The following is a 14,553-nucleotide window of genomic DNA, read 5'->3' on the forward strand; positions in this document are numbered from 1 at the left end:
ATGAAGAATGTTGCATTTATTTCTTATTGTTTTTTAATGTGTAATATGAAAACACCACCATGCAAGAAGAGGCCCTTGCCGTTCAAGAATGGTGGTGTTTAATGATTTCTCTTCATGACTGTTTCGGAAAAAAAGTGCACGAGGTTTATCATCACCTCAATGAACTTTCAACTGTCACAGCTAACTGAGAGTGTTGTCAATGTGTGCACGAACTGTGTCTCGGGTGTTGAATGATTTGGGGTTCGAGTTTAGGAGGAGGAAACAATTGTTTGTTGTTTGGCGACACAAGAATCTCCGCGGGATTAAAAGATATTGCCCTGAGAAGAAAAATGTTTATTATTTGGACAAAACGTGAGTCAATGTGGGGCATGCATTGAATAAAGCGTGGGAAGATAGCACCATGCAAAACCACAGCCAGGATTTCATTAAAGGGTTGAGTACTGGGTTGAAGCAACCAACGGGAAGGGGGGAGGATTATTTTTCGCACACTGGCAGCAATGAAGGCTTGTTGAAGATGCATGTTTACTGTTACATGCAAAGAAAGGGAAGGGTGAAAGAAAGAATTAGAGAGACCAAGATTTGAATCCTGGTTTAGTGAAGGGACTCATAAATTGAAACCAAACAGAGTAATAGGAGCAGACAATACACTACATTTTATATATCACCAATACGAAATGAATGCTTTTTTTTGGTGGTATAAACTTGAAGTGTGTGTCTGATGCATTGTGAACAAAGCAACCAAGTTTTCCATAAATTTATTTATTTCTAAACCAAAAACAATAACTCACCGTCACCATAAAATTCAAGAGGGGCCTGTCGTTTACTTTTACATTTTTTTCTTTTTTTTTTTTTGCATGCTTGACACATTTATTTATTTATTTATTTATTTAATTGAAACACAACAGGCGCATGCCCAATTACAGTGTTCAATATGGGATGACACCATTACATAAACAAGAACATAACTAAGAAAATTAACAAGAAATATGAATGACGCAATATACATTTTACGTTTAAAAACAATTGTGAGAAGAAATTAATTATTAGATTATAGAAGCAAAGGGAACACAGAGACAATACAATAATAAATGAAGCTAAACTGTTGGATATAACCTTACAAGCTGAATGAAAACCAAAATTCAATGAACAAAACAAAACAAAACATACAGAAATTCAGCGATTAGATCTTATGTTACAATTACATTTAAATAGGTCTACGCTTGGATTATTCTTAGAAACTGAATTAAATAACTTGCACATTCTCCTCATGGGTTCAGCTTCGGTCATTTTGGTTCTTCCAAGGGGGATTTGAAAGAGATCAGTTCTGGGCCTTAACATACAGTTTGACACATAAAAATTTAAATTCGACAACAGATTAAAAGAATCTATTTTACCATTGATAAGCTTGGAGAGAAAAGTTATTTGACTTGTTTGCCTCCTTTCGTCGAGTGACGGAATATTAAAGATTTCGCGTAATATGTTGCTAGGAGTGAGTTTTGGATATGTACCATCAAGTTTAAATAGTAGATATCTGAGAAATTTATTTTGAAGCTTTTCTAATTTTTCGATATCTTTCTTGAATTGCAAGTTCCAAACAAGAGAAGCATATTCGAGTTTAGATCTGACGAGCGTATAATATAGCAAGAGAAACGTTTCCTTTTTTCTAAATTGATGACCCATTCTCATTATGAATCCCAAATTTCTGTGAGCTTCGCTTAAAATGCGGGAAATATGTGATTGGAATGTTAACTTTTGGTCAAAAGTGACCCCTAGGTCGGTAACTATATTCTCACTTTGTACTAACACATTAGAAATAGTGTATGAATGTTGAATAGGGTGTCTGTTGTGGGTGAATGATACAAGTTTACATTTCTTTAGGTTTAGGCTGACTTTATTAATTTCACACCACTGAAGCAAGTTATTCAGCTCTTCATGTAATATTGTACAGTCATCAGCGTTTTCGATATTTTTGTATATTTTAACATCATCAGCAAAGATTAATGTCTCACATTTTGTGAGTAGTTCTGGCAAATCGTTTATAAAAATTAAATATAGCAAGGGACCAAGGTTCGACCCCTGTGGAACTCCCGAACTGGCCACGAATTCGGTTGATCTGCAGCCTTGATACACGACATATTGTCGGCGGTTCTGCAGATAGGAAGAAAGAAGGGTAATAAGTGGAGGAGAAAGGCTATTGTTGGCAAATTTCTGTATTAATATATCGTGGTGAACTGTATCAAATGCCTTTGAAAAGTCTGTATATAAAACGTCAACTTGCCCTTTATTAGCTATACTGGGTGCAATGTAGCTTGTCAGTTCGACAAGATTGGTTACGGTTGAGCGTTTTTGGACAAATCCGTGCTGTTTGGGGGAAAGAATGGGTTTAATATGAAAATATATATGTTTGTATATTATCTGCTCGAAGAGTTTTGCTGGTACTGACAATTTTGCAATAGGCCTGTAGTTACATATGTCAGCCTTATCAGTGGCTTTGGGAATCGGACAGATTTCTGTTGTTTTCCATATTGCTGGAAATCTCGAAGTTCTGACAGCCAAGTTGAAAAGGGTGTGAAGAGGGTACTTAAGAATTTCCGAACATCCTTTAATTACATAAGGGGGGATTGAATCAGGGCCGGTGGATTTTTTAGGTTTCAGTTTTTTAATGGCTTCCTCAATTTCATTTAGTGATATTTCAGAGATATTTAAGATACTAGGAAGTGAGTTCATGTTTACATTAGGATGCGGATCTTTGTAGATAGATGGTTCTTTGGAATATACGGATTCAAAATACTTTGCAAAGAGATCTTGGATACTTTCATTATCGTCAATGGTTTTATCATTATACTTAGTTGGCTGCACGGGTGGATTTTTTCTTTGATTTTTAATGAAGGACCAAAACTGGTTAGTATCGTGAGCAAGATTGATTTCTGAAGTTTCAATATAGTTTTGGTAAGCTTTACTGATCTCCCATTTTAATTTCGTTCTTAAAGTTTTATACTTAATTTCGTGATGTGTTACATTTCCCATTCTTTGTTTCCATTTTTTGTGGTGACGTGATTTTGCTTTCAGATTTTTAATAATTTCCCGCGTGAACCAACATGGGTAAGATTTTTTTACAGAGGAGCGAGAGCGTGGAACACATTCATTAAAAATGCTTTCGATTATTTCATAAAATTTATCAACGGCAATATCTACGTCTTCGCATTCTTTTATTTGGTCCCAGTCAGCTAATTCGAGTTTCCGATACAAATTAATGAAATCTGCTTTCTTGAAATTATATCGTTGGATGTTTGGATTTAAAGCTCTTTGTTTAGGCATGGTTTGTGTTAAAGTTATTCCTAGAGCCGGATGGTGTTTATCTTCGCTTACCAGAGGCTCTTGGCGAAATATTTTAGTATTTTCAATATTTGTTAAGACTAGGTCGAGAGTTCTACTATTGGCGTTCTGGATGGAATTTTTGCTTTTGAGGTCGTTGAAATCGAGGAAATATTTCAGTTCCCGACATTGTGCGCCTAACGTGAGCAACTCAGTGTTAGAATTTTTAATTTCAGGGATGTTTAAATCACCTGCAATGACCAACGGGCTCCCCAGAGGATAATGTGCAGTTATATGACTAAAGAAGTTCTCGTATACGTCCACGGGAGATGCAGATTGAATATACACTACACACATGTAACAATCGCGACCAGATTCTGTTTTAAACTTTGTAATTAAACTGCCAATGCTTTGTTCGTGTAAAAGAGCATCGACCATTACAGGATTAAATTTTCTCTTTATGGCGATGAGGACACCGCCACCTAGTGTTTTGCCAGTTTCTAACGTGTTGCGATCTGACCTGAACACGCTATATCTATCGTCGAGTAGTTCGGAATCTGAAACTGAAGAATTTAGCCACGTTTCCGTGCACAAGACCACGTCGTAATTGTTACTCAATACACTTAAAAAGAACTGTTTGGTTTTTGATCGAACTCCTCTCAGATTCTGATAAATTATGTTCATGCTAATTATGTTTTTTTCATTGTCGCACAGAGTTTTGGAAGGGTCAGTTCTAGCAAGATTGATTGACGTCTCCACAAAAGCAGGGACACGAACAGGTGAAATAAACTTCTTACCTGACAAGTTGCGCTGGGCGTGGCTACCTTGACATCCTCAAAGAGCTCGGAGACCGCTACCTCTTGCCCACTTGTTCCCCTTCCATCCTGCATTCCTAGATTTCCTGGACGAACGAGGGGTGAGGGTTCTTGACCTCCGCTTTCACTTTGCTCCAGGCGGGGACCAACACTTTGGGCATCAGAAGGGTTGCCAGGATCAGCTTGCAGATCGCGCAGGGAATATCTTATGTTGTCGACCACAAGATGGCGATAACTAATGTACGCACGGTGACCAGCGTTCCGGGCTCGGTGCATATGCTCGAGTAATCCTTGGCGTTCTTTGCGAGTGGAATAACAGTAGTCTTGGTCCAGAAATATCTTCGTTCCTTTCAGTTTGTTGCGGCATCCAATAACTTTTTCTTTTTCCTTGTATCGCAAAAAGCGACAGACGATGGGACGAGGACCTCGGTTACTGTTTGTGTTGATCCGATGCGCTCTCTGGATGGAATCCTCTTGCAGATCGATGTTTAATTTGTCCTTAATTATCGTTCGCACTTTCGTCTCCGTCTGGCTCCAGTCTTCTCCCGAGTCCCCTTCTTCAACACCGTATAACACCAAGTTATCGCGTCGGCTTCTGTCTTCTTGGTCGTCCAGTCTTTGTTTCAGCCAGTTATTTTGTTGAGACAGTTCCTCCACACGTTTCGTAAGGGAGCCAACATCTCTCTGCAGAACGTCCACTCTAGTGACGAGGGTTTTGAGTGAGGTGCCGAATTGCCGAACTTCGGAAACTAAGGAGTCGTTCGAAGCCTTGAGTTCTTGCAGCATTGCTTTGATCTATCCCATTTCATCACTGGGCCCAGGATTTTGTTCCACACCACCTATCACTAGTAGCACTAAAATCACTAAACCATATGCACAATAACATTGCTTCGATTCAGAGCTACATTCCAAAGTCCTTTAAAAATTGTATGGTTCAGAAGACAAAAAGAAGCAAAATACATTTCAGTTGACATGCATGTACGTACGAGTTTTGATGGGTTGTGCGATTGGCAATACTGTGGCTTTTCTCCTTGTGTGCAATATGAACAGCTCGGTGGTTGAGACAAGACTGGCACGGAAGATTCTGAGCACCATTCTCACACAGATTAATACATAAAACTTGATGTGAACTTAACCTGTCGCGGGGCTTAAAAAGTTATGTGAAAATTGCTAATTAACCTGAATGCAAATCTGGGCCATTAGCATTCCATGCTGATGCTCTATCACTGAGCCACCAATCCAAGGTCCAATCCACAATTTCCACAACTTAGATACCTATTAAGGTTTTGGTGTAAATATAGTAGAAACCCAATTTATATTACCAGATTTTACATTTTCCCACACTTTACCAGTGGGATATTCCCCCATGTTGTCTGGTTTACTGCCAGTAAACCAATATTTTTCTTATAATAGAAATTGCAGCAAAATTTGAAGTGGCGGACTTCTGTTCCTGTTTTACTTGCATGCCTGCCTGCATTGGTGCTTTTTTTCTATTATATCTAATTAATACATAATAAATATTATTAACCCATGTCGCAACAGGCCATGAGGGCCAGTGCTTCCCTACCGACTGATGGCCTCACTCATACCAGAGGTGGGAGATCATCCAGAAAGGTACAGGGTGATATGTGATCAGCACGACAAACTTCCAGTCATTGTAGCTTTTCTATGACCAGGTTATGCTACTCATTCGAAGCTCCCCAATTTCCTCACAATGGTGGGTGGCGACCGGTCCCATACACTGGATGAAATCTCAGGAGAAAACTTCTTACCCTTCTTCCAGGAGAACCTGCAAGCATCCAGTAGTCGGAGACCAAGGCATGACTCCATAGACCGTATTGCCACAGTGCGGGACATATAATAAGAATTGTTATGTAAACCAGGTAAAATTTTCAGTGTGTGCCACTGCACTTTACCTTCTTGGTCCCAATAAGATAATGTGTTAAAAAAAAATCCTGGATTTTCCCACAGTTTACGTTTTTTTAGTTTCAACCCTCTACAAAACATGGTTCCACTATTATGTTACTCAAATAAAATATACTATGCATCATTACTCAAGAATCTGTATGGAATTTTCCAAATATTATTTACAAATTTTCAAAATGAATTTAAACACTTTCATGTGTAAGGTAAACTGTTTAATGAATATATAGCGAAGTTTTGTATTATATGGATATTTTATGAATTACACAGTATACAATTAACACAAGCAAAAAAATAGTAGGAATTACAAAAATAAGCTCTACAAAAGAAGTCAACATTGGCACTTTTTCTTTCACCATAATTAATGCTATGCAATAATTTTATTTTACAAACACAATTGTTTTCTTTCATATTCTGTATCTCCAATAGCTCCATATGTTAATTTCTGAATAGCATTGGCAATAATTCCAGTGATTGTCCATGATTTTTCTAGTAATAAATATACATCTTATGTACACATATAACATACGATATAAATTTAATCACAATTCATAAAAATTACATGAAATGAGATCAGTAAGGTACCACGCATACCTATTACACTGCTTGCATTGGCTTTATAGAATCATATTTAACATATTTCACATTGACACTCTTTGGCATAATATATATAATGTGAAATCAATGTAGGATCCATTCTATATACTTCTCTCATTCCATTTGAAAATAAATGCTCAGATAGGTTATAAGAACGATTCTAGCATTTCATAGAGAGAGTATATTATTTGGAACATTTTAAGGTATGTGACATCATGCATAATCAATAAACTGTCAAGATACAGGGTGCGACAACTGAACCTGATAAAAAAAACTCTTTCGTGCAACGAAGTCAATTTAATACATGTTGTACTACATCTCCAAAGATTTTAGGAAAATAGCATGAGGTGGCAGTTTCACGCAGTTTCTTGACAAGGATAGTTCATTTTTTAAATGACTCCTCAAAACAGAGACTGGAACTCGTTAGATGTTCTCAGGAGTGTGGACCTTCTCACGACCTTACGATGTTCAAAAGGTGTTCCTTTTATTGTTGATGCAGTCTCCTTGAAGTTTCTTTCCCACAGTAAAATGGTGTTCCAACTGGGAACATGCAGATTACGGTGAATGTTAAAGTGCCGGCAGAAGGCATGCTGCGTTGCCACCACACATTCATTAAGATAAAAGCTCAACCACAAAAGCACAGTATTGTGCCGACCACTGCTCCATGCTGACTGACATGCTTTGAGATAAAGAAAAGCTGAATGTTGTTACTTCACGCAACTTCTGTTCAGTAATGATTTAAAAACCGTCAGATTCAGTTGCCACGCTTCACAGGTGTGCTATTCAACAAATAAACTGTTCCTGTCAAGAAACTGCAACTCATGTTATTTTCCTAAAATGCTTTGAGATGTAGTACAACATGTATTATTAAACTGACTTTGTTGCATGAAAGAGCTTTGTTTTTATTTGTAATAAAAAACTGCCAGGTTCAGTTGCTGCACACTGTATTTCGGAATTGAAAATCTGTATAGTTTAGGAGAATGTGCGAGAAGCATAATTTACTTTTGGCACAATATATGCACTTCCTTTGTAGAAAGAAGAATAGCAGAGATACATCTTCCTTTATGAAGTAGTCTGCATTGTGATTTATTTATTGCAATATCGAAACTTTATGAAGAAAATGAGAGGCCATTATAAATCAGATCCAGACTAAAAGTTGTCAGTTTAGTGAATCTTGCCTGCTTTATTCAAGCTTAGATCCCTATGAAAAACATTTGTGTCACAGAGCATCAACATGTTAAATAAACTAACAAAATATAATATATTCTGAAAACAACAAAATAAAGATGGAAAGCTTAGTAATAACAATACCTCTAACTCAATACTCTGCTTGCAATATACAGGCAGGGACACTTTGATCACAGAAATAATGCATTCTCCATTAATTATATTGAGAGGATGGCTTCCGGCAATTCAAAATGTCATTACAACTTTTCCAACCTTTACTTCTGAGAGATTTTTTGCAGCTTCTACAACTCCATCAAAAGAAACTGTGTGGTGTATGTTTGGCCTAGAAAGGGTGTAAAAAATGCAAATTACTGTGAAAATATACAGGTAAAGTAGCATTATTACATGAAAGATCACTCACATCAAGTCAAGCTGAACGTGCACACATATGATCCATACAGCATCTTAAGCAAATGCAATGAGAAAAGAAGGAAATCCTTAAGACAGAATGAATGTGTATTAGTGTAGTGAAAAATAATCAAAATGTTGGATTCTGAAATGTCCTAGTTGTGGTTAATATTCAGTATGCCTTAGTTTAAATCTTCCACCTGGACTTTTACATTCCAAGTAACCAACTTTGGGCCAACTATAATGAAAATGATTGGCCAAAGGTAAGAACATATTGTTGGAAAACAGTAATTCTTGCATGGTTCCAACATTGGGTCAACGTGTGGTTTTCACACTGAGCCAAAGTACTGAAAACTAAAGGATAGATAGGTTTCTGTTCTGATATATATAATTTATTGTGAGGCCAAATATAAACTTTAGTACAAATTATTTGTGTGAAATAAAAAAAATACACAGCGCTTTCTCATTCATATGGTATCATTGTTTTCAAGGCACCATACCCTCAAGTGGTAGCACAATACACTTTCTAAAGTTTACTTAGATTTCCACCTTTCATGGAATTTAGTCTGCACATAACATTATTTATTTTACATGTATGGATCTCGAACCACCTTCACAAGATTACCTGCAACAATGTTCTTTTCGAATCAGGAGGAATGCTAACATGCAATGTTAATTGGACATTATCTATTGTCTACTGCTTATAACTATCCTTATTCTAACACTACATTTCAAGAGAGAACTTCTCTCGTCTCCAGGTGAAATTTATTCTACCACACACCTCTGATCTTACTACAAATCCTGTTCTCCAACCAAGTACTCCACTGTGCCCCCCAGAATTCTGGACTATGTTTTGCTCTATTTATGCTACTATTTCTAATATTTGAGGAGAGGGACGATATTTGCTTGACTTATAGGGCTTTGGACAATTGCTTTGAAGGCTGCTTCTTTGCTTTTCCTTGGTTTCCAATTGGGTTCTTTGTGTAGCAATTTACATTGCTCCACTGAATTCTAAGTGATCCACTCCATGCATGTTTGGCTATTTTTGACCTATCTGTTTTGCCTTTGCATGTGTTGTGCTTATGTTCCTCTATCCTTTTCTGTACAGGGCTTCCTGATTGTCCTATGTAAGCTCCCTGCATTCACATAGTATGTTGTATGTGCAGTTTTTGCTAGCTTGTATGGGATTCTCTGGTTTGGTATTTGATAGTATGCTCCTTAGTGTCTTCTTACTGCTGAATGATGTCCTAAGTTGGAATTTTGAACCAATTCTACTTATCTTTTCTGATAACCCACGGATGTATGGTATGCATACAGTGCCTTTTGAGTCATCTTTTTATCTTGCTGCTTGTCTGCTTGGCTATGGATGGCTATTTTAGTTAATTGAGTTGCTGTTTTAAGTCCACTTTATGCACAGTAAGGCTAATCGGTATAGGCACATATTTTTGGTAAATAAAAAAGGAAAATTTTGGTACAAAAACAGAGTCAATTCCGGGTTCAAAAGCGGTAAATTCGCTGTTATAGCAGTGAAAAAGCGGTATATAAAATGACATTTTGGTTTTAAAAATGTGAATATAATCCAAAACTTGATTCAAAAACTGCACTATTACACAAAATAAACATATCCCTTGTAATAGCACATTAAATCATTACCAGAATATTAAGTTTATTCCTGTACAAAGGGGTCCATTTTTGCTTCTCAAATGTTTGCAGCAGAATTAATAAATTTCCCGTGAATTGCATAACTCACAGGATAATTGTGACTTCAGAAAGTGTCACGACGGTAAATTTCGTGTTTAAGAGTCTATTTCGCACTTTGCAGTTTATTTCGCATCATTTCGTGACAAAACAGGGTAGGAAAATGCACCTCACGCCTTTCAGAAACATGAAAAATTAGCATTACAATGAGTTATTTCACATTTCGTGTTTTCGTCAAAAACGAAATATGCATGCCTCTACTAATCGGGACTGTACCCTCAGTTTAAACTGGGATCCAAACCACTATGGGACTCCACTGGAAATCGAAGCTGGGACCCCTTGATCACAAAGTGACAACGCTACCACTGTGCCATTGGGTAAGACAGTCTTTTAGTTAATGTTGGTTTAAAGCACTAGACAATGTATAATATCCAATTAACAGGTTTATGTGTATGCTGATGACATACTAGTTCTAATAGCACACAATGTGAATAACCTAAAAGAAATTGGTATTGGTATAAAAATTTGTAAAATCATGTAGATTAAGATGGATGGGACATATTGAGAGAATGCAAGAAAAAGAGGAAGACCACGAAACTGCTGACTAGATGAAGTGGAGAGTGATCGCCAGATAAGAAGAATGTCCAATTATCATTAACATTCAGAGAATTATCAGGAGGAATGCTGACTAACAAGGATTTCAAATATTATAAATTATGTCAGCAATTTACATGTCCAGCACAAAAAGGAATAATGGAAGTAGGTGTCAAAATTATTTTCCAAGAAAACGTAATTAAAATTAGCCCTTAGATATCTGCTCGTCTCTTTTGGGTCCATCAGCCATGACTCTAAGATTCTTCTTCTTCTTCAGAACAACTCATCTTTCATTTCAGTTTTCTTTTTTTGTTTGTATACATATGGAGGTATGACACACTCCAATGCAATATGAGTATTATGGGTTTGTTGAAAATTCTTTTCTACAAGTATGATGATAAACATCATCGAATGAGAACAGTTTGTCATTCAGAATTGAAAGGCAACATGCTTTCACAGAAAGTAACATTGTGACATCCTGTCTTCATACAAACACAATTAGATTTGGTTAGATCCCACTGAATCACCAATTTAATATATTCAGGTAAAATTTCATTTTCTTCTTCTATATGTTCTAGCTACACTTGTTAGGAGGGGGGATGAAAATATTTTGCTTCCCTCAAAGGCATGGTCTTTCCCTGAGGGGTAAAAAACAACTACTTCAACTCTGTAAGAATAGTTTTCCTTCTATTATTATTATTTGGACATCACTGGACATCTGAAAAGTGCATGCTTGGAAACTTCTCACTCACTAACAATATTTCATATCAGATTTCATAACATTTTCACAAAGGTAATGTTCACTGTTTTGGTATGTACCTTCATTTCCTCAAGCTTTCACCACATGTGACTTAGATTTAGGTTAAAACATGATAATAGGGTTTAAAGATAGTTAGAAGTTAAAACTAATGTAGCTGCTCCCTTAATTTTAACTTCCGTCTACCTTTTTAACCATTTATCTAGTCTACTAAAGTCAAGATGCCACATGATATGGTGAAAGTAAGGATGTGAATGTATGTACCAAAATAGTGAACATTACCTGCGAATGGATGCCTTCATGCATGTTGCAGCAGGACACAGGCACATGTATTGATGCATCGGCTTTATTTCACTTTGCACGCTAGTGAAGGAGCAGGACTATTATAAATATCGACAGTATGCCTGCATCCAGTTTATTCACCCTCAGTGCAATAAAATCGGCGTGACATTATGTACTATTGCCTATAGAATGGATATAATGAATGAGAACAAGTTTTCGAGCAGTCGGCGCCATTTTGATTCACCAGCCACACCAGCTCCGGACATTAAAATCTGCTGGTGCAAAAACTTGTTCATAACTTTAGCAAGGTGGGGTGGTGTATTAACTGATTGATTTGTTGTTTTAAGTCTACTTTAAGCACAGTAAGGCTAATTGGGACTGGACCTACAGTTTAAAGTGGGATCCAAACCACTATGTGCCTCCACCCAGGACCCCTTAATTACAAGGTGACGACGCTACCACTCTGCCATCGGGGAGGCCCCCAGAGGCCAGTGTACAATGATGACATCATGGTTAAACCTGATGAAAGCTGTGATGGACACCTGTTAAATATGGAATGCCCAAGCATGCATCAGCAGTGAACCAGCCTGTGCACTGGTGTATTCTGGAATGTGCCCATACATAAAAGAAAAATTTTGTTATACACTTGCAGATTTGGTACATTTTATTTGTTTCTTGCAAAGACTTTCATGGTGGAATCTGACTTTCAAATCATGTGATGTGCATTGATCTCAAGGTGTAGAATACATATGCCATTTACATGAAATGTCCTCAGTAGTAGCATATAATAAAACTCCATAATTTTCCAATTGACAAAGGTCAAGGTGTAATTTCAAGGGGAAAAATAAAACACTTTCCTACCTTATGGTTTTCGTGGCAACTTTTTCCATGATGTCCATAAGTATATGCTGGTAACGACCTTGCTGAGCCGAAGACAACATCCATGCTTGTTCAAAAAGGAAGCCAACGGTGGCACATCGAAGGAACAGCAGCCGTGAGTTTGGAGGGTCCAACTGAGAACAAAAATAATCAAGAAGAAATTAATCACAAAAGAACACACCATGAAGTCACAAAAATTACATACTGAACACACAATACTATTTATTATTTTTTATAAAAACTATAATTAACAAATTTTAACATACATTAATTGAACTAAGCTCTGTTATGCAATAGCCCTTTGAGAACCAGGTGTCTGCCAGACAGTTGATCTCCACTGTAAACTGGCTTTCTGCATTGGAGTCTGCTACTATTTTGTTTCAAGCAGCTTACTGATTGTCCTCATTTACAGACATTTCTTTCATGAAAGTAGAGCATGTAACTCACTTTTGGTAAAAACTTAAATGTCTGTTCCTTAACAATGTAGTCTGCAAACTCTGTGATTTATCGACATACCTCAATACCCTCACATATTCATATAATAATGGCTATACTAAGGTCCCTTGACCTCTAGTTTCCCCTGCTCTTCAAGGTCTGGTCATAACAGGCCTTTTCTCCAGCCCCATATTTACCACTCCGGCAGGGTTTCTGTAACGTCATCAAGATGAAACTTCTCAAAGTGTCTGCTATTTCCAGCACTGTAAAGCATGCAATGCTCTTGTTTTTAAAGGAAAAAACACACACTGAAGATAATCACATTACAACTTACAAATTTACCCATGGTTAGTGCCAGGCCTGTAACTAGGGGGAAAAGGGGGCTATGCCCCCTCCCATCGAGGCATGAAATATTTTACTGTGAACCTATAAAAATAACGTGGACAACTGTTCAGATTTTACAAGAATTTTGATTTTCATCTTTCATAAATGAATGGGTTGTTTCTGGAGAGAGAGGCAGACTCCAGAAGTCTGCATACATATGCATGCATGCATATTTGCATACATATTTTGGTCCTTTTTAGTGTCCTTTTATCAGATAGTCATAAGCTCAAAAGTACAAGAACTTCAAACTCCTATTCATATTTGGGAAATGAGAGACACAGTAGTAGATAAATACAGAGAAACTGGTACTCACTTTCTCTGTAAATTTTAGTGGCTACAGCCCCATCCTTGTTGGAATTTGTTGCATTGTTGCTTGGCGTGCTTCTATTGTTTTTAGTTCTCTGCCTGCCACTAGGTGCACTGATGTCAACTGTCAGTCTGCTATACATGTCAAGCACACAGCCCACACACACATATAGATGCCAAAATCAATTGCAAATCAATGCAATTTCCGCATGAGATAAACATTGAGAGCAGACAGGCACACTTGGATTCCTTGCAGTTAATGCCGGGCAATAGCAGATGACACGGATGCAGACGGACAGTTGACAACAGCGCACCTAGCGGTAGCCAGAGAACAAAAAACAATAGAAGCATGCCAAGCAACAGCGCAACAAGTTCCAACGAGGATGGTGGCAGTGGCCACTGAAATTAATAGAACTACGAAAAAAACAGTTTTGCAGAGAAAGTGAGTACCAGTTTCTCTGAATTCAAACTCCTACATCTGGATTAAGAAAAGTGCATCCTTGAGCGGAGGGAATTTTATAACATTTATTCTTTAAATTAGATAACCAGAAATTGCATATTAAAGTCAATAAAGTATAGTGCAGACTTATGAGATTTATCATATTCTTGTCCTTGAGAAATTGCATATTGGCTCAAGTGTATTAATTACCTGGAGATTTGCCTTAGAAGTAATCCACTTGCCTCCAACAGCTAAACATGAAATTATATCATGTTTTGAAGGCAACAAACTACAGAAAGTGTCCTTCTTCTCTGAATATATATTTAAATTCTGAAATAAAAGAAGACATTTATAATTTGTAAGCTGCGATCATACCCATCCTGTTTATGTATCAAGCAATATATGGGTTGCATTATTCTACAATTTTACTTCAACAACAACAACAGCAACAAAAAATTCTGATACGCAGAATTTTCAGCGAAAAATGCAGGCTCAACCAGGACTCAAACCCGTGTCTCTGGCATTCTGTGATATTGCTCTACCACTGAGCTACC

At 37.2% G+C, this 14,553-nt stretch overlaps 1 protein-coding gene across 1 annotated transcript in view; it reads right to left on the reverse strand.

The window, feature by feature from the left end:
* Positions 1-6,268: 6,268 nt before the first annotated feature.
* LOC146002543 (ferry endosomal RAB5 effector complex subunit 4-like) overlaps positions 6,269-14,553 on the reverse strand; it is a 184,481-nt gene continuing 176,196 nt past the window's right edge. Inside the window, exons 7-9 of the mRNA XM_083140464.1 lie at positions 14,210-14,329; positions 12,418-12,569; positions 6,269-8,160 (exon numbers count right to left, since the gene is read on the reverse strand). Coding sequence (XP_082996590.1) covers positions 8,064-8,160; positions 12,418-12,569; positions 14,210-14,329 — 369 coding nt within the window. The 3' untranslated portion in view covers positions 6,269-8,063. The remainder of the gene's footprint in view (positions 8,161-12,417; positions 12,570-14,209; positions 14,330-14,553) is intronic.

The sequence above is a fragment of the Lepisma saccharinum genome, chromosome 18 (genome assembly GCF_977018435.1).
Source record: "Lepisma saccharinum chromosome 18, izLepSacc3.1, whole genome shotgun sequence".
NCBI lineage: Eukaryota > Metazoa > Arthropoda > Insecta > Zygentoma > Lepismatidae > Lepisma > Lepisma saccharinum.